We start from the raw sequence: 23,328 nt of genomic DNA on the forward strand, positions 1-23,328 counted from the left end.
CTCTTGAAAATCCCTATTCGATTTAGACGAGTTGTGTTTGCACATTAATAACAAGACATCATCAAAGCTGAACAAAAAACAACAAGGAACAGCAGTTTATTGAAATTTTATTTAGAAATTCGCAGTTTTGAACGAAGAAAAAATGTCGCTGCGGGACCCGACGACTTTTCAAGCCATGTTCCTTTAAGCTGCGCCTTTAATTTATGGATTACTTTTCTCGAACTTCACTTTTGCCGAAACATGTTTCGACAAAATTTTATTTATATAAACACTTATTTAGCTCAACACGGTCTCCCCCGCTGTGAAAAGGAAGTGCAAGAAACGTCAAGCCCTTTTTTTACGTTTCAATTCAATTATTTTATTTTGTGCATTGAAAATCCAGTATATTCAAGTTTTAGACGGCGCAATGGATGAAAAAAGTTTCATTGAATTGTAGACAATGAAGTTGTCTTTAATTAGCCAGAAAATGGACATTTTGGTTAGAAATTGACTTTTTTCGATACAGAAGAACCGATTTTCAGAAAACTGGGATGTTCTGCAATTTTAGCCGATGTTTCTTTTTCTAAAAATTGTAATCGTTTCAGAGCGGTCTCGAGTACACAGATGGTGCCTTCATAGATGGCGCCGATTGATAAGCAGACACGAGTTTCCATGAGATAACTGATATGTGCAACTTTAATTAGAAATTGTTTTCTGCCAAATAAGTTACTCTTTTTTGAAAATCGGTTTTTCTGTATCAAAAAAGTCAATTTCTTACCAGGATTTATGTTTTCAGGCTCATTCGACGGAGAATTTCATTGTCTACAATACAATTCTGATACATGGGACAGTTTTTCATACTTTGCTTCGAATAATTATTGTAGAAAATGAAATTCTCCGTCGAATGAGCCTGATTGTAGACAATGAAATTCTCCGTCGAATGAGCCTGAAAACATAAATCCTGGTAAGAAATTGACTTTTCAAAATTTTAAATAACATTGGGTTTTCAAGAAACAGTTTCAAGTCGTAACATTTCCACAGTTTGAGATTTTGTTAACAAACTCACCTCATTTCTACTGGTTCCAGTAATAAATCAGTGTTAATAAAGTTTCTAGAGAAAGTCTAGTTTTAAGTTGTTTCATAATTCTTTCATTTCGTGAATACGGAAAGAAGCAATAACCATTGTACCACTGCATTAGCACGGCCGAAAAATGCATGTCGTTGGACCGCAAGTGCGCCTCATTGACAATCACAAAAAGTGCGGGAAACGCAAGATTTGAAATTCGCATTGCCTTATTTATGATAAGGTTTTATATATATTTTGAAGCCAAAACACGTGTATTTTCATTTAGATCGAATTATAAAACTTCACTATTTCTTTATATCTATTTCCATCTTTTTTTCAATTTCTCATTTTCAGATTCCAAATGTTCGGTACTGAACGACGTAAAACGGGTGGGGTGAACCTGAATGGGCGATCTTCTATTGCCATCACTCCAACGAAGCGATTTACTGATTTTGGTGCAACATCTGTTAGAAAGTATGCTTAATCTATATTAATGAAATAAAATCATAATATTTTTTCAGAACAGACGGCCGTCCCAGTTTGAGCGTTGGTCAACTCGGACAACAATCATCTCGTCCATCTATTTTCAAAACATCTGTGCATGCTCCCAGAGATGTCAAGTCGTTTCAAGCCGCAAACGCTCACAAAATCTTCAATTTTCTCGTAGAATCAGATGGAGCAGATGCCCCAGCTGAAAGTGTGATCAGAACTCCACGAGGAAAAAATGATTTCATTGTGATTTTCGAATCAATGTACCAACATTTGAGTAAAGATTACGAGTTTCCTCCACTCAACCAAGCTCGTATAGAAGAAGAGGTTTCATCGATTTTCAAAGGTCTTGGTTATCCATTCCATCTCAAGAATAGCTATTTTCAACCGATGGGCGCAAGCCATGGATGGCCGCATTTGTTGGATGCTCTTGCTTGGCTGGTTGATTTCATAAAAGTAAGCTCATTTGGGAGTTTATGTATCCGAATTAGAACGGTTTAATCGTCTATAAATATTTTTGGAGAGAGCTTTACGATTGAGTACGAATAAAAATCACAATAGAAACACGGTTTTTTCTACAGCAAATTTGATAACTTATATTTTATATTTTCAGATCAACAAATCTGTGAGTGCTGACACCCAACACATTATATTCGGAGACTTCTTGGAACCAGCAAAAGTGCAAGAGAAAGCTCTGAGCTACGCATGGTTTTCCACCACATTCAGAGACTACACAAACGACCGAAAATCAGCTGAAAGTTCCGATAGCGAGTTTTGGGTCGAAACAAAAAATAAACTGAGAAAATATTTCGAGGACTCGAACGAATATGAAGACATGACAGCAAATGCCCAAAGTGCTCTGCAACAACTTCGATTTGATTGTGATGAAATCGAATCAGAAAGAGGACAAGAGCAAACATATGTAGAAGATATTGCCAGATTGAAGGATGATATTAGGAAAGCGATGGATTACTTTGAGTCGGTTCAACATCTCAAAGAACGGAAAGAGAACGAGACGGCGGTGATAAAAGAGGAACTTGAAGCAAAAGTTGCCGAGAACGAGAAGATACAGATGGCGGTGAACGAGCTGAAAGAGCGAATTGAACAACAAAAACGAGTTCATGGACTAAACGGAAAGGAAGTTCGAAAGATGAATCTGGAGAACAGTAAAGACAAGGATACAGTGTCGGATCTTCAATCGGAACAAGAGATGCTGTCGAAACAACTTTGGAGGCTTAGAGATGAAAACCCGTTTAAGGACCAGAAAATGAAAGTGATACAAATCGCTGAAAATGTGACAAAAATTCTTTCCGGACTAAACATGCAATTTGAACTCGAATCATTACGACCGCCTGAAAACGAAAAAGAGCTTCGAGCATGTTGGGAGATTCTAATTGGTTCTTGGTTACCGGAGATCAATCGTCAGTTGCATCAAAGAAAATTAGATGTGGAAACGGAAAAATCGAGATTCCATCAAAAATTTGCAGCTGCTGAGTGAGTTTGGTAGTAGGAAAAGCGCAAACATTTAAAACTTTAATACTCATCACGATTCTAGTCAATTTTTCATTTCGGTTTTTCGAATGACGGTCATCTCTCAAATCTCCAAATCTCTTTTTCAGGGAACGAATTCAAATCGAGAATGAAGTGTTGGACGAAGTAAAAAAGAAAGAGGCTCGTGAAGAGAGAATCCACCGAGATGAACGCGATGAATGGAAGGAGGCCCGTCAAAAACAAGAGAAGCGATACGATGAATTGGAGAACGAGAAAGAAATGTTGAAGAGAAAGATGCAGATGGATGGTAGCCTGGAGAAAGAAATCAAAGCTGAAAAAGAGAAAAAAGAGAAGATCAAGAAGGATTTGGAGGAGATGCATCAAGGATTGGAAGCCGTTTTTCGGAAAAAGCTGGAGAAAATAGCCTCGGAGACGGCTGAAATCGGAAATGAGAAAACCATGTTCCGTATTGAAGCGATAGAAGTTGAGAAGCTGATCGATCGAAAATGCTCTAACCAAAAAGTATAACTAGCAAAAATAACATTTAAACTTGTCGAAAAAACCAAGTTATAAAACTGATATTATTTTCTTGATATTATTTCTCTGTCTCATGAAATAAACTTGGGTTTCCAACATTCAATTCTATTGTTTCACCAATATGTGAAAGAAATCAACATACTCTCCAACCTTTCCTAAGGAAAGGTGATGATGTAAAAAATCTTCCTGGGGTATTGTTAGTAGGATTCGAACTGGGAAATGAACTGCAACCCATTATTCCTCAAAATCTATCAGGCTCAGTTATATGTACAACTCAAATTTCAGAATCTCTTTATCTATAATTTGTCTTTGCTCTTGGTGTGTTATCTAGATTCTATTTTCTTCTTGTTTTTGAATTTTCGTAGATTTTCTTGCCGCTTGAACCTGCAAAAAACTACAGATATAGATTCTCCTTCCGTATTTTCAAACGTCCGTTGTCTCGAAATCAATAACCATTACATGCCTGCACATCGAAACAATCTATGCATACATAGTTTTTCATCTTCTCATTTTCACTCACACTATCTCATCTCAACAATTCTCTTGTACACTTCATTCCTCATTTTGTCTTCAAATACCTATTGGTGGAGGCTCAAGCAGACAAAGCGAATTATTGATTCATTAACTCATTCTTTTCGAATTGAAATCATTTTTCAAACAATCCACTATTCTTCTGACATATTTTATTAAAACTGCTTATCCTTTCTTCTTCCAATATTTCTCTTATTTCCAGGACAATCCACATCATGATTTCTTCGTGTTCATCCGTGATTCTGATCGATCAAGAACCGATCCCAATGGACCCGACACCATCAACATCTGAAAATGACTCGAGAATTCAGACAAGACGGAGCCTTTGTTCGGCGTATAAGCTTTCAAATACAGTCTCGGTTCCCAAACAACACGATCAGCTTCATTCGGATCCAACTGATCAGTTGACCCAGTTGCTGAAGCAGTGTATAACACAAACGAAAGATCTGGTTGAGATGAGTGGAAGTTATCAGAAAAACCTTAAAGAGCCAAATGCTTCATTTGAAAAGCCTCTATCTTTCAAAAACCTGTTTGATGAGCTCAATCAAGGGTTCTATCAGTCGCCAACCTTCGAGACTCTTTCTAGTCCACAAAAGGTAGACAATGAGACTGAGGAATCTACTCTCCAACAGATTCCACGTGGATCAGTAACTTCCAAATATTGTCCCATAAAAAGGATTCATGTATTTGTTGTCAGTGTACTTGATGGGAGTGATATGGTGTTTCACTACTCTCCAGTTCATCAGAATCTCATCCGTCACTACTGCTTAATCTGTGAGGATTCTGGAAACGGTGTAGTGGAAACATTGCAAAAAGAGGTGACAGAAGAAGAGGAAGAATCATATAAATTCTATCCTCTCTTCCGTATTCTCTACTGTTCTCACATCAACTTGTTTGTGGTTCATTTCGGATTTCACGGTGTTATTTTGCAATGTGCATTCAATGAATTCACCAGAGAATTCGAAGCATATGACTGCCAAGAATGCCCTGAAACTGTGAAAGAAGAACATCTAAAGCCAATTTATGTGGAGTACTGTGAAGCAATCAGTGATACAATTATCCATATGGCGAACACGATGACAGGATTCATAGAACAATATGTTTACGAGTCTAAAACAATGGAATTCAAGCAAGTATTCCACCCAGAGAATGCATTCGATGGAGCCAAATTTTCACGAGATACTGTACTCTACGTGGTTCCAGAACCACATGGAAGAGAGACAAAGATAATGAGAGATTTGGAGGGGAAGGTGACAAAGCATACATATATTCCAGAGGACGAAGATCATGTGCAACTTCCTCAGCGCACTGTCCGAACTATTGGAGTTCAGAGAGCTCAGAAAGAAGTGGATTTGGATGTATTGAAAACGAAAGAAGAATCAATTTGGAGAGAAGAAGATTTGAAAATTCACGATTTTTATCAATCTGTTTTACCTCTTGCTACTTCCACTCCACTCAAATCTGTGAAGACTCAAGATGATTTGGAATGAACAATTCTTTCAAACAAGTTAATTTTAGATGCAATATGTTAAAATTTCAAATAATTTCTTCGTTTCCCTTTCGTATGTTTAAATTTGCAGAGCCTACATTCTACTTTTTCCGGAAACATTCGCACCATCCTCAATCTTTTTTTCAGTTCGTTTCTCTCAAGATTTTTAAAAATTATTTTGTTTGTTTGAATGAATTGTTCCTATTATGAATATCTATCTTTCTGCATCGTTAAAATACAACTTTATTTACATTCATTAAACTTTGGTTATGTACAATTAATGATGATTTTAGCTTCGCAATTTGGCCAATTTGGCTTCAAGATCTTCGAAATCTGCTGGAGCAGTATTGGCGCCGACTCGAGATGGGATGGATGGTACGTTGGAAAGCTGAAAAAAATATTGGTTAATCAGAAAATATCTCAATGTCTCAGTGCCTAGTTAAATTTTATTATATTTATTCTTAAAGGCTGAAACTTTGTTTAAAAATCACCTTTGAATTCATTTCAATTCCGATTTCATCAAGAACTTGAGCAACAATAGCATCTTGCTCTTCGGCATCTCCTGGTGCATCTAGGATTGAATCGAGTGTGTCGTTCATCATCTGAAATTATATGCATTTTGTACCAGATAACCAATTATTTAAATTGCCAGATTCTGATCGGAAGCTACTCTGAAAGTATCTGAGCCTAACCGACTTACCTCTTCCGTTAATCCCATTCTCTCTTGTGCCATCTGGAATTCTCTCATATTTGCGGCAACTTTCTCCAATGGCATCAGCTTATTCATGTCCTTCATTGTCTTCACAGTTGTTCCCATCGCATTTCCCATCTTTGCCATACTTTGCATATGACTGAAAAGATGAAATCAATCAGTGATATATGACCATTATTCCGGAAACTTACGAATTCTGTGCCTGCACTCCACTAATTCTCGCACTCATCCCAATACTTTTCGTCTTTTGATTTCTCAATTGAACCAGTTGTTTCGCCAGATGACGTGCAGCATCATTGTGTCCTTTGGCTGCCAATTTTTTAATTTCTTGTTCTAATTCTTTTTCACGTCGATCCATTTGACGACGATCTGATTCCAAATCACGGTTTGTTCTGCGGAGTTCTCTCTTGTTGGCACGTTCGAGCTCTGAGAAAAAGAATGATGAGACAGAAATAATTCTTGAATAATTTACTTTGAATCAGTTCGAAAAAATTATTCTTATTCTCACATTTTTAGAGTAACATCTTATATAATTCGAAAGTATCAAAAATCTAGTAAAATAGGTAGCCTATTTTGAAACCGTCTCTTTTATTTCAATCTTAACTCATGATATTTTATTTTTAATTAAAAAACTTACCCTTTGGATCTGGCTTGGAGAAAATATTCATGACTGCGTTCTTCTTATTTTATTCCTTTCCTCTTCTGAAATTATTAAACTAAAAAAAAAGATAAATTGCTTGACAGAAGTGGAAAATTCGAGGTAAATTTGAAAAAAGAAATGAAGAAAGAACTGAAATTTCCTCATTCTTTTCTTCTCTGCTTCTATTTCTCACTTTCTCTCAGCATGACTCATGAAAAAGGCCGCCTCGAAAAGACGTAAAGATATTGCGAAATGATGTGGTGTTTACCCATCGTTAGTGTTAGAATGCACGAAAAATATGTATATTAAAGCTCATCATTTTCTTTCTTCAGAAAAAATCGAACAGATTATCAAAAACCGATAAATTTCATGAGATAACAAAAAAAACAACGAAAAATGTAGTCTAATAAAAAAAACAACTCTGAAGTCTATTGGAAACTACTTTTAAAGAGAAAAATAAACGGATTCAGAAGATTAAGTCATCAGAATCATGTGATCGGTTTGCCACGTCCCGCTTTTTTGAACGATGACGCGTCCCGTTGTCGGAGATCGGCAATTGATGGTGGAATCGATTTATTGTCTGAAAGTAAGCACATAAACAAAAATATGAAAAGGGAGAGGAAAATTATGTGTCGGTGATCGAAAAGAAGAAAATTAGGACAACAAAAAGTTCCCGGTTTGCGAATAAATTAGAAAATAAATGTCTACTTTTATGTTCCTATTTAAAAGCACCACCCTCATCCTCCTCTATTCAACAAAAACTCACCTTTATACGATTTGAGAACTTGAGAGAACGCTGACTTCTGTGCTGTACTTGGTGGTGGTGGTACGACTGGCGGAATCCCGAAAATTTTACGGATCGCATCCACTTTGAATGCACCCGCGTAGATGAGTGAAACGGCGTTCGAAGCTGTCCAGTACACACAGAGACCCTGAGAAAATATAATGATGATGATACAGTTAATGAGAGCCAATGTTAGATATTTGGTTCCAGAACATCTTACTACAAATTAGGTACAAATATGTTCAAAACGCAAATCTTACCGTAGCGAATTGCGAAGAAACTCCAAAAATGACAACCGGAAGACCGTAACTCATAAACGCTCTCATTATGGGTGGCATTTGATCAGCAGACGTTCCCATTTCAATTCCAACTTTTGTCACCAAAGCCATTGTAGCTGCCGAAATGAATGGAAGAGCATAATATGGATCAGTTGCTGTCAAATCAGTAAACCACAATATACCGCCTGTTGAGAGACCTGGATAGTTTACAGCAATCATCTTTTTGATAGCAAAGAATTGAGTGGCGAAAACTGCTCCGTTTGCAGCCATTACAAGGAATTGCCGACCCAAACGAATATCTTTCGAGCGAAGAAAATCGCGTTGTTCCAGAAGAATTTGTTGTTGAAGAAGTTGATTGTTCTCTTTTCTTGCTTCATCAATACGATCACGGAATTCATTCATTTCTTTTCGGTACATCGATTGCTTTGCTACCAGTTTCTGTGACATTACTGGAACTCCAACAAGAAGAGCACGAAGTGTTAAAGTAGCAGCAACGATTGTTAACCACCAAGGAAGATCCAAATGCACGTGCATTCCTAAAGTATAATCAGAATATTTAATCGAATTCAACAAGAAACCTACCTTCGAGCGCCCATCTGAAATATGAAGATGGTTTCCACCAAGACCATAAACCCAATTCCTCGAGTACCGATTCTCCTGATGCGATGAGCTCATCCAACGACAATCCGGGTACTGGTGGTGTTGGGAGAGGTGGAAGATCCGACGCGTTGGCAGCAGTTTCAGAAAATTTGAAGACGTCTTGTGAGGATATATTTCTGGTCTGACACGTGGCAATAATCGGGGTGGTTCGAATAAGTCGTAGCCTCAACGGAGTCGACATTCTGAAGGCCGCCGTTCGCATAGGAACGGAGAGCATTTTTGAGTGTTTGGCTGAAAACGAGAATTGGAGTTAGTATTCTGAAGTCTGAACAGAGAAAAAAGAGGAAAACCGGCAGAAACCAGTAAGTTTGCTAACAGTAGAGAGTCGGAAGTGGAATTGCTAAGGGAATGATTATTAATTTATTTGAGATGAACGTGAAGAGAATGTACAGTGAAATGAAAATATGCAATTCATTAATAGTAGAGAGGATTGTATGTGACCCAATGTCCTTCTGTCTTATTTTTCGCAGCTTCGCATGTTGTAAACAGTTTTTTGTAGGTGTCTGACTTGGTTGGATCTGATTGAATATCGGATGTGGCTTTTCGTTTTTCTGCTTTTTTATCGGATGATGACGACGATGATGATCCGGCGAGCTTGGCGATTTCCAACTTTCGTTTGATGTCAACTGAAAAACATGATACATTTATCAAACTGCAAGGTTGTTCGAGAATAGTTCGAAGAAGTATTATAGAATTTCAAACTCAAAATTTAATTTATTAGAAATCTTTGAAAACATAGACTATACCTATACCCGTAATCAAATTCGGATTTTCATTTATATGCTCATCCCTGTAACGAGATATTCTCAATAAATAGCAATTTGGACAAACTGTGTGAAAAGCTGGAATCTCTCTGAACACTTTCTCCTACTGTAGATATTCAAATAATTTATTATCACTGTTGCTTTACTTACCATTTTTCCCGATTCCTGTCATTCCGCTTGTTCCAGGAGCGGATGAATTTGATGGTTGGTCTGATGATGTCAATCCACTATATCCAGCAGCTGCTTCCATTTTTTCTGCAGTTTTCTTTGCTTTGTCTTTTTTCGCAGCCGCCTTCTCTGCTTTTTCAGCTTCCCATTTCAATTTATACAGTTCCAATTGTTCTGGTTCTGGATTTAAAATGACCATTTTTGTAGCATCATATGGTCCACCACAAACATGACAATTAGCTGATTTAACTTCTTGTTGTGCCTTCTCTGAATAAACACAACCACATTGCCAATTGACAAGAAAACTTTGAATGCCGTTCATCGGAACATTTGTGATTGGACAAATAAATTCGGTCTGATTCACATCATTATAATCGTCTCCTTTTACATCTCCTTTTTTGAAATCTTTGTTGTCAGTGAGCTTCAATTCAACAAAGTCTCGTGGTCCTTTGATATGAGAAGCAGCTGCTGACTTGGAAATGGTTTTGCTCAAAATGGCATTGATAACATCCTCTTTGTTGTAAAGCTTTCCAAAACGACACGCGATCACTGGTTTTTTGAGTGGGAGTTGGGTTAATTGACAATTCCTCCATTTTGTCGCATTTTTGACGTGCTTGTCGAGTTTCTCCTTCTTTTTTTTCTGCTGGACGAGCTCACACCTGAAAAATACAAGAATATAGAAGTTTATACTAGACTCATAGGAAAACTAATGGTTTTTCAAGAAAAAAAGTTGCTTGGTTTGAAATAAAAATCGTACTAATTTAATTCTCCTCGATTTCGCCACACAAAGCTTGTTTTGATCGGCCAAAAAATAAGTATTAGGTTTTATTGAATTTACCGGAATTAAATCATACTTGTCAAATGACGGACCGGGCCTGAAAAGCTTCGGCCCGGGCCCGGCCCGTCAGGCCCGTCTTGTCAGGGATATGGGATTTTTGAGAAAAAGTTTCAATTTTTTTTTTCAATTTTCAATTTTTCATGCGGAAAAACTGACAAAAAGGCACTCACATTATTCTATGAAAAAAGTCTGAGTTCATCTCAGTACACTTTAATCAAATTTGAAAAAAAATTGAAAAAAAAAATCCTCCAAAAAGCCCGGCCGGGATTCTTTACTTATCGCCCCCCACATCAGTAGAGTCCCCCACGTTGAAATTTACCTAGGAAGAGCCCCCCACCCAGTACAAAACAGGTGGGGGCTTTTTCCTCACGGCGGGGGGCTCTACTTCTATTTCGGTGTGAAACAATGGCCCCCCACCAGTACAAAGTGGGGGACGATTGTTCAAGAACCTGGTATTCATGACTTATCGCCCCCACCCCCCTAGAGCCCCCCACCGAGGGTGGAGTTTTAATTCTTACTGTTTATCTTTAGCTGTAATCATTTATTGATAGCCCCCACCATTGAACATCGGTCCCCCACCTATGGATTATTAGACCCCCATTATTGAATATCAGTCCCCCATTAATGACTTTAAGACCCCCATTGTTTAACAATAGGCCCCCATCATAGAACATCGGACCCCCACTATTGAACCCCACACTATGAATGAAACAAATGGAAGCACGTTTTCAAACTATAAGCTTGAACATCATAAATATAAATTATGCCGAAAATGTCTTTCCGGGTCTTTTTTCCTAAGCCTGAAGATTCTGGTATAGTTGAATTATGTTGGACTCAATGGTTCAGGCGTTTAAGTGAAAAAGAAAAAGGGGGGGGGCTAATGTTCAATGGGTGGGGGGCCAATAATCAATCAGGTGGGGGGCTTTTCCCAGGTCCTTTTTGGGGGGTCATTCTTCAATATAGGGGGGGACGAAAAGTAAATATACCCGCCCGGCCCGGCCCGGCCCTTGACAAGTATGAATTAAAAAACCATCTTTAAAAATATAGGCAACGTTTAGTTCAGCAGTTTCTTCTGCTCCGGTTTTTATTTAAGCATCATTTTTTGTGAAAAAAAGTTTAAGACATAGTTTAATAAATTAAATTCTTACCGTTTTGGAATAGTTCCTCCGTCGGCTCCCATGGCAGATTCAGTCCGAAAATCGATTGAAAACACTGAAAAAAGGAACAATCCGTTGCGAAGAACAAGGCCCGCCCAGTTCGCAATGCGCGGCGCGTCTTTTTGCAACTCTGCGGCACGGCGTTAAAGTTTTCGAGGTTTTCGACTGTGATTAAACCAGATTTATTGAATTAATGAAATGTTGAAGCTCGACAAAAATCAGAATGCTCATAAAAACGATGAGATGAGTAATTGATCAATTTGTTGTTGACATGTGTGAGGAGAAGAAGAGATTGATGAAACCGGAAAATTTTAGAAGTAAAGCGGAGAAAGAAAAGAAAACGGGGGACATGGGTAAAAAATGAAAATGGTTATTAGTAGTTTATCAATCAGAACATAATTAATTAGATGTTCAGAGCTCGGATGGGGATTGTTCTCTCAGAATTTTGACCCGAATAGCCTCACTTCTCGCCTCCTCTCGAGCAAGCGCCTGGAAATTGAACTAAATTGAAAAGTATAAAATTGACATAATGGAAAGATCAACATAGAGTAGTATATCTCCTGATAATTGAGCCAGAAAGAGACAAAAAAGATATTGTAGAACAGTTACGTCAGCCTGTTGAAGTTGTCTCTCCAACTGCGGTGTCCACTCAGCAATCGGCTCCGGGTGTCTGTATCCGGGAAGATTGTCAGTATGATCCAGATGACCATCCCAAAGCATTGCATCATTTGGGACATGGCGAATGTTGAAACGACCACGCCGCTCCTGATTTTCCTGATCGCCTGCACCTCCCGGAGGGGCTCTTTGATTACCAGACGAGGATCCTTGACCTTCATGAGAAGGGCCAGGAACATTCTGATGATTTTCTGTTTTCGCAGTTGGCTTGTTTCGTCTTATTCCGTCCATGACATCGAAAGGAGTTGCATTTCCTTCGTAGAAGGCGTTCTGGTCCTGGCGAGCTGGAGGATCGTTGTGGAGAACTGGTTCGGCTTGCTGATGACGAATGACTGAGTCGGTGGTTTCGGTTTGAGTGATGCTATATGAATCTGAAATGAAAAAAATAGAAAGAGATGGTTTTCGAGTTTCGAACTTGAATTCTCCAGAATTTTCTATGCCACACTACAAATATGCATCATCTTTTCAATTTTCTTATCAATCAGTAAGTTTAAAACATGTTCCAAATAAAAAAAAAAGATGAAATTCAACTATTTTCACCGAAAAATTGCGTAATTTCCCAAAATCAATTTCTATTGAAACTTCAGCTGAGAAAACTGTTTTTTAGAATAGCTGGAGAGGCTGTCGGGCCAATAAAAAAACTCAAATTTACAGAGCATAAACTTTTGAAACAGGAACGCGAGAATGAGCAACCACTAGGGAGTACTGAATTCAATCCCTGTACAAATATATACCGTAACCTACCGAAACGAGAACTATCTGTATACTAGCCAACAGACGGATATAATACAATATTCTCGTTTTTCGCCCGTTTTACAACTAATTCAAACCTTGTTTATGATGCAAAATGAATCTCTCGATCCACACTCGCAAGTTACTTTTCGAAGCATTGGCAATTAGTTTAGAGAACAATTTAGTTAGAATATTACTTTTATCATGTTCCATCATGTTTTAAAAACTGAACTGAATAAGAAAAAGTAAAGAAAAGCAGATGGTTTCTGTTTCACTGTGAGTCAAAAAGAGAACAGATGGGCGGTGCGAACTTTATCATTTTGAAGAGATTGATAAGGTTTTGAAATTCGATTACTTGTTGTTTTATATTGCAGTTAAATGAGGAAATCGAATTGTACAACTGATAGACAGATTGGAATCAACGAGGGTATATATTGGAGAGAGTTTTGGCAAAAGATGGGGAACTGTAGTGTTGGAAAATGCTGGTGGTTGGGCGCTGTGTTTAGGATACAACCAAAACTCAAATCAAACCCTTGAAGAGGAGAACACATGCTTATGAGAAATATGACCACTTTTCCATCAACGCTGATTCTTCTGACTCATATTCACCCCCTTTCCCTGACTCGGTCGGCACTAAATTTGTTGCTCTCAACTCCCGTTCAGTTCTAGAGGATACCGTAACCTCTTCCTTTTTGCGATGAACTGTCTGATTCCTGACTAGAACTTTCGAGTTGTTATTCATAATACGCGTTTCTTATTAAACTAATGATGAGAAACCATTTCACAATTTTTATTTCAAGAAATTTCGAAAACCTTTCTAGTTATAAAAATCAGTAACCGAAAGTTCTAAAACGCCTTCACAATTCTGCAAAATAAATTTCCCCGCTATATTTTGTTTCTTATCAAAAAACAACTCCACACTCTACTCCTATCTATCAGAACCCAATTCAGTTCAGTCCACTGTGTCCACTATTACTCTCTCTCTCTCTCTCTCTACTCACACGACTCACACGACTCACCATAACTCTCAAACTGTAACAAGCATGCCGCCTCTGTGTCTACTTGTACATACTTCCACCATATCATACTTTTCAAACGGTAAACACTCATTCACCTCAAAAGTTTCTAAAGCGATTCACTCCTTTGCTTACCTTTATTTCCTTTTCTGAAACAATTGACGATCCATCCGATGAATGTCACAACCTTTTTCTCCAGCTTACACATCACCCGCTGAAATTATAAACTCGACAGAACATAGAGTTACGAGGATTGAGTTGAGAAGGTTCTAAAGAAATTAGTAAGATAAAATTTCGATAATAACGAAACACTCGATTTCTGAGTACGCACAATTATGAATGGTTCTGTTCCAAGCATTGCCGCCGAATTTTCTTCTAGAATCTCCGCCCCTTTTTCATTCGATCCTCTCTCCGAGGAGAGGAGGAACCGGAGAGAACGGTAACCATTCGAGAGAATCAGAGAAGAAGAGAGTGGTCGCGGTGGGAGCAGAAACACGGTATCGAAAAATATCTGCAAAGACGGAGAACCCAAAGAAAGATGGCGGAGGATTGTGTGGAAAGGTTCAACAGAGTCGGTTACAGAATGAAGGAAATAAGAGAGATAAAGTGCCTGAATCTCTAGAAGCTTCTCACAATTTGTGTGCCCTCCAAGGTGTGGTCAATCGCTATTCGGTGCAATCAGAAAAGATTTCACACGCTCGCAATTCTGCTGAAAATAATCAAAACGGATGGGCTCCACCATAATTTCACGTTCGTTTTGTCGCAGTGAGGAAAACGGTCAGAGTGAGGGTTTTTTGAAAAGACTGCAGTCTAAAATTCAGACTCAAACTGCAACTACCATAATCTGAACACACTTCTGTCATTTTCATCTCTGAAGAAGACATAGTTGTGAGTTCGGAATACTTCTGAACACAGAAGGCGTCCGTAAGTCCATCGCTCCCTAGTTGTAAATTTATTTTCAACCAACCCTCCACCTCAACCATCTACCATGTTTTCCCCATCATTCTCCGTTTCCCCTCGTTCTCTCTTGTAATTTCTTTTAGTTTCTTGATGTTTTGAGTAAACAATAGCCCCTCCACCACATCGCTTTTCCCTCTTTTTCCCTTTTCAGCTTTTTCGTTTTTGAATTTTTGTTGGGGGATGATGTAATGTAGAAAGAAGGGGAAAATGGAGATAGAGGGACGACTAATGTACAGAAAAATGAGTGATCAAAGCGGGAGGAACCGGGTGAAGAGAGTGAGAGGGACACGGCTGATGAGTCATATTTGCACCAAAAATGAAGGTAAATCGAAATTGAATTTAATGGGGACAGATTGACCACTGAGTTCAGTTTTTTCTTGCTCATCAAGACAAGGAGGACCCGAGTCAAACCCGGTGTGCCACCAGATCTTCTCAGTATCAGAAGTTGGAAACCCTTTTCAATCTTGTTTTTGTAGAATTGACTGGTTAGCTTTTCATCTGTGTTCCTTTCTGTAGTACTTTCCTCAAGTTTACGTGTACGTATGATATCGATAGTCCCGATTTTTACAAAGTAGCCGTGAGTCACTGCAATCAAAACGCAGTACTCTTGCTCCTCTTGTCACTCCTTTTTTGTTCCAATTGCCAAGTTTCGTTTGTTTGTTTACTGAGAAACATTCTAACCGTTATCAATGTCGTGTTTAACACAATTCGTGAAGAGTTTTTCATTGTTTTCAGATAAGAATTACCTATTCTTTTTGATTTCGTAATCCAGCCGTTCGTCCCTTCTTTTTCACTTTCCCTTCTACGCTTGTCTTGTTCATTTTCTGTTTCTGTTCAGTAGTTTCCACGGATTCCTCTTTTGTATGAATATTTCGAAATACCTAACTTCAACCCATCACATCGTTTTTTTCGTCTCTGTCATCTAACCTAATGAACTCATCGAACAACTTAACAGTATGTCGGAATCTGGTATCTCTCACAAAAGCTTTGGCGGCAAATTCAAAGACCGTAGTTCTCAAGTACATGCGTAATATCCGTGACAAGTTTCCTTCTCTGAACTCTTTTCCACTCATAGTTCCCCCGGCGGTCACCCTTTTATTGCTTCATGTTTTCAAAACATATTTTTCTGATTGATTTACACCCGGGAGGTAACCGAAGATCGAGAAAGTGGTAGGGAGGTACGGTTTCTGTGGAGGCAGCGAGTTCGAGAGAATCTTTGATTCGTAGAATGGAGAGTCAACAAAATCACAAAAATCACAAATTTCCACAAAGAAAAAAGAGATGAAGACGATGAAATGGGAAATGGAAAATATTTTAGTTTTGAGGGAATAAAAACTGTTGGCTGATGACGTGGAAGGTTTTGATTCAGAAGGAAACAGTTTGAATAAAATTTAGTTCTGAGAAATAGTGTCTCATAATTTTTTAAATTGAGGTAGAGAAGACTGATTTTTTGTAGCTGATTAGGAAAAATCTGATTCTGAAAGTTCCATTTCAAATAGCATTTTTGACGTAAAAAATCGAATTTAGAAATGAAAAAGCGGCTACTAACAGTGAGTTTCAGAGAACATTTGTTGGAAACACATGGACAAAAATACAACTTTCAGAAGTTTTATTCGAGTTCTTCGAAATCAGACTTAACACTGAGCCTTCTAGTTGGCCATCTTCTTTCTGCCTTTCATTCTGTTTACAAGTTGTGAATTCTGCAATCGGGAGATACGAAAAACGGTCTTTTTCAATTTCTCAGCTATTTCAGATCTGTTCAGATATTTGTACTCTGGCTCTACAAAACTCAATTAAGATACACTTCGGAGAACATCTCAACTCAAATTCTAGATTCCTTGTAGCTGACATAATCAGTCAGATCACGCATAGCTACTTCTAAGTTGTATTTTTTCAACATCAGTTCAATATCCAATTGCCATCCCCATGATTTCTTCCTCCATTTCTTCCAAGTAGTGATTCACTACCGTCCTCATCTCCTCAACAAAAAAAATGAACAGTCGAGCACTCTCCATCCTTATCATGATCCTTCTCATTGTCTGGTTGACAGTCTTCGTTCCCTTCACTCCTTTTCTCTGTCTCTCTGCCGACCCGGCCAATGCAAGAAGAGCCCCGCCCCCCATCGTCAACAACAAAACTATGCGAGTCAAATATATGTCGCAGCTTGTTTCGAATTGTCATTTTCAGAGTTTGGGGTGAATTTGAGCATGGTTTTGTGTGTGTCCACTGCATGGGTGTTGTATCTTCTGTCATCTCATTAAATATTGTCGTGAAAAAACAGAACTAGTGCTGAAAGTTGATGTTCAGGGTTATTTGCTGCCAATCATGATCAAATCAATGTTCAAATTCATCCTCAAGTTCTGGTTCCCTGATGGAAAAGTTCACACGGTTCGTCCAGAAAGAGATATCGAGCAAAGAAGAAGACCAAAACAACGAAAACAACCAGAACAATCAAAGGAACCAAAAGAAATTCCACGTTGGGAAGAGCCAGTTGTTTTCGATACCAACAAGCGATGGGTTCGGGACCAAGTATGTTTACGGGTTATTAGAAAAACAAGGAATGGTCAGTAACAACGAATTTGATATTTGAAGAAAAAAGGTTTTCTATTGACATTCTTGAGTTTAGAAAGCCGTACTTAATGGGATTGTTTTGGTTTTGAATTGAGAAAAGACACCCGTGTAATCGGGAAAATTCTGAAACTGGCAGCTCTGGAGACAGTTGAATTCAAATTCGAACTGTCAAATATTCACAAAAACATCTGAAATTCGGAAAGATAAAACGTCGTGAATTCTGAATAATCTGAGAATTTCAATTCTCGTTTCAAGTAACTTTTATTCAAAAATAGCATAAGCTGGCATAACCATCGGAATACACAAAAACAACGTCCAAAAGTAGCCTGATGACAACAATTCTGTATAATTTCGAACAATCCTAGCGACGCTCCGGAAACTGGTGTTTTTTTTCAACTTTTCGAAATCAGATAGTTGTCTTCGGCATTTTAAAAATAGATATTTAACTTAATTACACAAAAGGTGATATAATTCTTGCTATTTTTTCTATTTTTTTTTTCAGAAATTAAAACAATGTTTTCCAGATCTTCGACCGTAATGAATTCCATCAAGAATGCGTTGACTACCGTAACACTCTCTACCGTCAATGGCATCACTAGTTTCTTCCCATAGAATACTGGAGTATCAACCACTTCCCCCTTAATCTAATAGTTGATTTATTTTCTTCATAATCATAATTGTTCCTCCTTCAATCCCTCTTTGACACACCATTCCATAATAATTTATATCGTGATGAGTATGGTTTTGAGCTTTATTATCCAGTGATTTTCTTGTAGTTTGTGCCCGGGTGAATTTTTCTTTTTTGGAAATATTTCTTGAATTTCTCTGCAAGCAATTTTAACTTCTAACTCGATATGTAAACAGTATGGTCGAGCATCGAAGAACAAGGAGAAAAGGGAGCAGAAGGGAAGCGAATGGGAAAAGAAAAAAGAGAAGACTGTGTCAAAATGTCGATGAGAAAACGGAGGTAATGGGAAAAAATAATGTGAGAAATCGTTCGAGCTGGCCGTTGACGAAAGTGGTAGAAAGTAGGCAAGTAAATAGTTTGGGAATAGAAAAATGAATGAAAAGGGGATATGGCGATGAACGAAAAGGAGAAAAATATGAGGAAGATGAGGGGTGAACAGTGAAAACATACGTAAGAATATGTTGTTCACTAGAACTGTCAAGATAGTATCCTTTCCAGTGACCAGTGTTGGCCTACAGTTAGACTAATAAAACTCTCTCAAAGATAATGAGTATTCACAGAAGACTTGCACGAAACGCCATGAAAACATCATTATAAAATCTACAAAAACGTTTTTTTCAAACACGTAGATTTTCAACGTTCCATTCGCCACGTTTCATCATGATTTCTCTTTTTCAACATTGAAATTTGTCTCTTTTTCATAGATTTTACCTTCAAAAATCAATTTTTCCGATGGATTTTCTCTTTGTTATTTTTTCTCTTTCGCTATTATTTGTTAATGCAATATGTGAACAAAAGGATCGAAGTGAGTTTTTATTTGACGAATACTGAAATTCATAAAAAATCTGAAATTTCAAATGTCTCGAATGTTTCAGGATGTCCTGATAAGAACTATCCAAAAAATGCATGTTCGGTTCTCGATGACTGTGAAATTGGGGAGTTCTGTTACAGAGATATTCCGATGTCTTCAAATGAAACAAAGAATATGTATGGATGCTGTAGTGAGTATTTAATTGTGTAATTTTAATCGATTTCAATTAGTTTCATATCTGATTTTATTTTCAGAAACCCGCTGTGTTGGAACTGATATGCCTCATGGATGGAAATATGAAGAAGAGAGTCAATCAATGATTTCGTATTGTTCTAATTTAACCGGGTTATTCTATTTGGATAAAGTAGATATAGATCCGAATTTAACGAAGGAAGCATATGGATGTTGTCCATTACCAATCAGTGATTTTGTATATGGAAAGATGTCTGGAGTGTTAGTCAATCGGACAGAAGCACTTCCATCAGGTAACAGATTGATATAAGTCTTGAAACAATTGAATTCATTTAGGATGGTCACTTTTGGAAACTGGCGAAGTAACTGGATTGAAAAAGTGTTGTACCATCAACGATTGTAGTTCGAACGAGTACTGTGGAAGGGTTCGAAACCCTGGAAATCTGAAATTAGTTGATGAAACTTCCCAAAACTGTACGGCAAAATCACAAAGATTTGATGAAACTGATAGATTTCTAAGGTTTTGTTATAAATGTTGGTTTTAATTGCAAGTATTTCTCTTTCATTGTCTTTAAACGCTTTCAGATCCAAACATCAGTTATGACCACATTGGAATCACACAACGACAGAAAGATTTCAATCTGAAAGACCTCCAACTCTGTAAAACGAGCAAAGACTGCTGGAATAACACTCATTTCTGTCGCCATCCAAAAGAAGGAGACGTCGGTGTCTGTGTTCCTATAATTGGCAATTTGATCCAGTCTTCCGGAGCCAAAGAAGCATTTTTAGTGAATAAGAAAAACGGTTGTGAGAGTGTTGATGAATGCGATGAGTTAGGAATCAAATGGTTTTCGTAAGTCACTTCTATCTGTGTTTCTGTATGCCCGGATATCTCATTTCAGTTATCAATGTGAAAAACCTGTATCTAATCGGTCTCAGACAGGAAACATTTGTGTAGGATGTGAGTGAAGAAAATAATCTTTAAAACTATTGAAACAGCTCAAAAAACCACTCTATTCCAGACGAGATCCTGTGCTCCGAAACGGCCCTTTTCCAACATGGCAAAAATTTCGGCTGCCAGAACGATCATGATTGTGCACGAAACCATTCGAATGACGATTCGCACTTTCCGATTTGTGTACAAAATCCATTTGAGAAAAGAGAATCAGCATGTTGCTATGGTTTGCACTGTAGTTTCCAAAGAAAAAAACGTCATAAGTCTTTTTCAGAGATGAAATCTTGTCAGTATGATCTGGATCTGAAGCCTTATGGAGTGTCACCATTGAACAAGCAGATGTGTTCAGATGATCGAGATTGTCAAGAGTTGGCAGATGATATGATGACGAATCAAGTCTCTGGTAAAAAGAGAGTTTTCTGGTGAGAATGAATACTCCGAAACACAGATAGAATAACCTATTTTCCAGGGGTCGTTGCATGGAGGAACTGGAGAATCACCTCGGTAAATGTTGTATTGCCGACGTCTCCACACTATGTTCCGTCGGCAAAAGCCTCTTCCCAGTTCAAAAATGTTCGAACCATTCGGAATGTGGATGGAATCCATTCTTTGAAGGAAGAACTTCTTGGTGTGGAGATGAAGGATACTGTTGTGAAGATCACGAAGGAGAGAGAAGTTGGATGTGCCCGGATGGCAAATCTATTCGCTTAGAACAACCAAAATGCGATTCAAAGGATGGAGAATGGTGCGAAGGACGAGCAGGGTCATGTCTTATGAATCGGTGTTGCCCTATGGGTAAGTCTGTCTGTGTGTCTGTACATCTCGATGTCTGAAATTCAGTGAAGCCAGAAGGGAAAGTCATCCGTGTTTGGGCCGAAACTCCCTGGTACTATTCGAACCTTTCTTGTACTGATACGTTTGATTTACCTGATGACATGGACATGATTTATTGTGATCCTAAACGAAAAGTTGTAACTCGAATGACACGTGGCGATAGCTGGTTTGCATCGATCATTGCCATTCAAAACATGTACTGTTCCAGCAATAAGTTAGTGTTCTATTTAGAGTTTGTGGTTTAGTATTGTATTATTGTACAGAAACTGCACAGAAATTTCGGATAGTTTAGTTTGTGTTCGTGAGGTGAACAACTTGCAGAGATGCCACACATATTATGATGTGAGTTAGAAACTGTTTGTTGATCCGACTGCTCATTTGACCTCATTTACATTTCAGCGGTACACCAAATGGTATCTTTTCATCTTTCCAACCACACTTCTTGCTCTGTCAAGTTTCATGTTCTCCTATTTTTGGCGTCATGATTTGAAGCATGTCATTGAATCTCAGACGGAAGTGATCAGATGACATTTAAATAACTTTTCATTTGAATAAAATCTAATTGATTAAACGAGAATCATATTGTTCTCTGAGGTGTTCAAGCAATGGTTCCAATCCAATTCGCTCTTGTGCGGAGACAGGGAACACAGGAAGATTCGGGAAAAGAGACGAAAGGTGTTGATTCTCTTCCTGAAAATAATTTATTCATTGTTCATTGATGACTTCAGATATATTATTTTGCTTTATCTGTCTATTGAGTTATCCTAACCTCAGAATCTTTATCTGACAAGTCAATTTTATTGATAACAATTGTAGACGCTCGATCTCCAAGTCCTTTCTGGTATCCTTCAAGCTCTATCCGCAATAATTTGTATTGTTCTGTCAAGTTACCAGCAGAATAATCGAGAACATACCATAAGGATCTGAAACAAGTATACCCACCCTGAATTGCGGACTGACACACAACTCACTGGCATCTCTCGATATGTTTTAAAAATGAAATTCCCAGTCCCTTATTTAAATGTGCATCTTCTATAAGTCCTGGAATATCAGCAACGGCGATTTGCTCGAAATCTTCATAGAAAACGACCCCAATATGAGGTCGAAGTGTCGTGAATGGATACGAGGCGACTTTTGGTTTTGCACGAGAAATTGCACGAAGTAGGGATCTGACAGAATCGGAGTTTGACAAGATTCTGAATAACCAAACTCACGATTTTCCAGCATTTGGGAATCCGACTAATCCAGCTGTTGCCATGACTCTCATTTCCACATCGTAGATCAACTGAACATATTTCTATCTCATGGATTCTCACTATAATACACCATCCCAACCTCTTCTCCTTGTCCACCATATTCCGCTTTGAATGGTTTTCGTACCTCATTCGACACATAAAACTGATTTCCACGTCCTCCGACACCGCCACGAGCCGCAATGAACATCTTAAAATCTTTTATTTTTTGTGCAGATTTTGGTGCAAAATTACATCGTTTTCCTGATTCAATTCGAAAACTGTCGTTCCATCTGATTTGAATACGGTGCCTAATGGAACATTGATTTCTTTGTGTTCCGCTGACTTTCCATGGCATGACTTTGATCTGTAATTGTGTTCTTACTCTTAAAAAAGTTCCTAAGACGGTTTGCATACCTCCCGAATTCTCCATTATGTGCTCTGACAATTGAATAGACTGTCGAAAGATCTTTAGCTCCACGACTTGCTAAAAAATGGGAGATTGCTGTTTAGGATTCTGTTTTATCCACTTTTTTTCAATACTGCCTCGATATCGGGTGTATATAATTTTATTTAACTTTCTTGAAAAAAACGTATTGTAGTTTTTACTCGTTTGACTATTTGCTAATTTCGAACCTCTAAAAACGACGTGTCCACCATGACCTCCATCGCCACCGTCCGGCCCACCAAATGGTTTTTTGTATCCTCTGAAAAACGAAACCATCCCATTTCCTCCGTTTCCAGCTATGCATCTAACACGTCGATAATCGACAAATGATGTAGCTTCGCCATCTGATTTTGGTTTCCGGGGAGAGAGGATCGGACGTTTTGATAGGTGCGGAGCCAGTTTCGAACTGATTTGTAGAGTAATACGCATCTACAACCCGCCGTTCAGAAACATAATCAAACTAAACCAGTGAAAAATATAAACAATGACAAAAAACTCGTACACAAAAGGAAAACTAGTCCATTAGTTACATCTTTTATTCAGGTTTGTCGAAATAAGCTTCGACAATCACATTTGGAATAAGGGGCACACAGACCGACAGGAGAGTAAAAGGGAACAGGATCCGAGAAAT

General features: G+C 38.1%; 9 protein-coding genes across 9 annotated transcripts; 4 read left to right on the forward strand and 5 right to left on the reverse strand.

Annotated features, from left to right (window-relative positions):
• Positions 1–1,406: 1,406 nt before the first annotated feature.
• GCK72_001716 (uncharacterized protein) lies at positions 1,407–3,553 on the forward strand (the record flags this gene model as incomplete). Its single annotated transcript, XM_003114706.2, has 4 exons — positions 1,407–1,519; positions 1,567–1,990; positions 2,148–3,028; positions 3,154–3,553. The coding sequence occupies 4 exons, from the start codon at positions 1,407–1,409 to the stop codon at positions 3,551–3,553; spliced, it is 1,818 nt and encodes a 605-aa protein (XP_003114754.1).
• A 755-nt stretch (positions 3,554–4,308) lies between these two features.
• On the forward strand, positions 4,309–5,583 carry GCK72_001717 (uncharacterized protein; the record flags this gene model as incomplete). The annotated part of the gene is made up of 1 exon (XM_003114674.2): positions 4,309–5,583. One exon carries the CDS (start codon positions 4,309–4,311, stop codon positions 5,581–5,583), a length of 1,275 nt encoding a protein of 424 aa, XP_003114722.2.
• Positions 5,584–5,871: 288 nt separating this feature from the next.
• On the reverse strand, positions 5,872–6,962 carry GCK72_001718 (uncharacterized protein; the record flags this gene model as incomplete). The annotated part of the gene is made up of 5 exons (XM_003114864.2): positions 5,872–5,970; positions 6,074–6,184; positions 6,283–6,433; positions 6,486–6,720; positions 6,932–6,962. 5 exons carry the CDS (start codon positions 6,960–6,962, stop codon positions 5,872–5,874), a joined length of 627 nt encoding a protein of 208 aa, XP_003114912.2.
• Positions 6,963–7,422: 460 nt separating this feature from the next.
• GCK72_001719 (uncharacterized protein) lies at positions 7,423–8,873 on the reverse strand (the record flags this gene model as incomplete). Its single annotated transcript, XM_003114558.2, has 4 exons — positions 7,423–7,514; positions 7,701–7,866; positions 7,979–8,532; positions 8,579–8,873. 4 exons carry the CDS (start codon positions 8,871–8,873, stop codon positions 7,423–7,425), a joined length of 1,107 nt encoding a protein of 368 aa, XP_003114606.2.
• Positions 8,874–9,070: 197 nt separating this feature from the next.
• GCK72_001720 (uncharacterized protein) lies at positions 9,071–11,606 on the reverse strand (the record flags this gene model as incomplete). Its single annotated transcript, XM_003115129.2, has 3 exons — positions 9,071–9,282; positions 9,571–10,247; positions 11,575–11,606. 3 exons carry the CDS (start codon positions 11,604–11,606, stop codon positions 9,071–9,073), a joined length of 921 nt encoding a protein of 306 aa, XP_003115177.2.
• Positions 11,607–11,994: 388 nt separating this feature from the next.
• On the reverse strand, positions 11,995–13,206 carry GCK72_001721 (uncharacterized protein; the record flags this gene model as incomplete). The annotated part of the gene is made up of 3 exons (XM_003115054.2): positions 11,995–12,072; positions 12,193–12,629; positions 13,089–13,206. 3 exons carry the CDS (start codon positions 13,204–13,206, stop codon positions 11,995–11,997), a joined length of 633 nt encoding a protein of 210 aa, XP_003115102.2.
• Positions 13,207–17,291: 4,085 nt separating this feature from the next.
• Positions 17,292–18,136, forward strand: GCK72_001722 (uncharacterized protein; the record flags this gene model as incomplete). Its single annotated transcript, XM_003114735.1, has 2 exons — positions 17,292–17,495; positions 18,062–18,136. 2 exons carry the CDS (start codon positions 17,292–17,294, stop codon positions 18,134–18,136), a joined length of 279 nt encoding a protein of 92 aa, XP_003114783.1.
• An 821-nt stretch (positions 18,137–18,957) lies between these two features.
• On the forward strand, positions 18,958–21,545 carry GCK72_001723 (uncharacterized protein; the record flags this gene model as incomplete). Its single annotated transcript, XM_053723093.1, has 12 exons — positions 18,958–19,030; positions 19,101–19,226; positions 19,291–19,521; positions 19,565–19,762; positions 19,814–20,081; positions 20,131–20,189; positions 20,251–20,409; positions 20,458–20,605; positions 20,653–20,978; positions 21,024–21,231; positions 21,281–21,359; positions 21,417–21,545. The coding sequence occupies 12 exons, from the start codon at positions 18,958–18,960 to the stop codon at positions 21,543–21,545; spliced, it is 2,004 nt and encodes a 667-aa protein (XP_053591738.1).
• A 30-nt stretch (positions 21,546–21,575) lies between these two features.
• On the reverse strand, positions 21,576–23,126 carry GCK72_001724 (uncharacterized protein; the record flags this gene model as incomplete). Its single annotated transcript, XM_003115122.2, has 8 exons — positions 21,576–21,707; positions 21,787–21,940; positions 21,989–22,186; positions 22,232–22,302; positions 22,353–22,460; positions 22,505–22,616; positions 22,667–22,736; positions 22,886–23,126. The coding sequence occupies 8 exons, from the start codon at positions 23,124–23,126 to the stop codon at positions 21,576–21,578; spliced, it is 1,086 nt and encodes a 361-aa protein (XP_003115170.2).
• Between the last annotated feature and the right edge of the window lie 202 nt (positions 23,127–23,328).

This window comes from Caenorhabditis remanei, chromosome I (genome assembly GCF_010183535.1).
Source record: "Caenorhabditis remanei strain PX506 chromosome I, whole genome shotgun sequence".
In the NCBI taxonomy this organism is placed as follows: domain Eukaryota; kingdom Metazoa; phylum Nematoda; class Chromadorea; order Rhabditida; family Rhabditidae; genus Caenorhabditis; species Caenorhabditis remanei.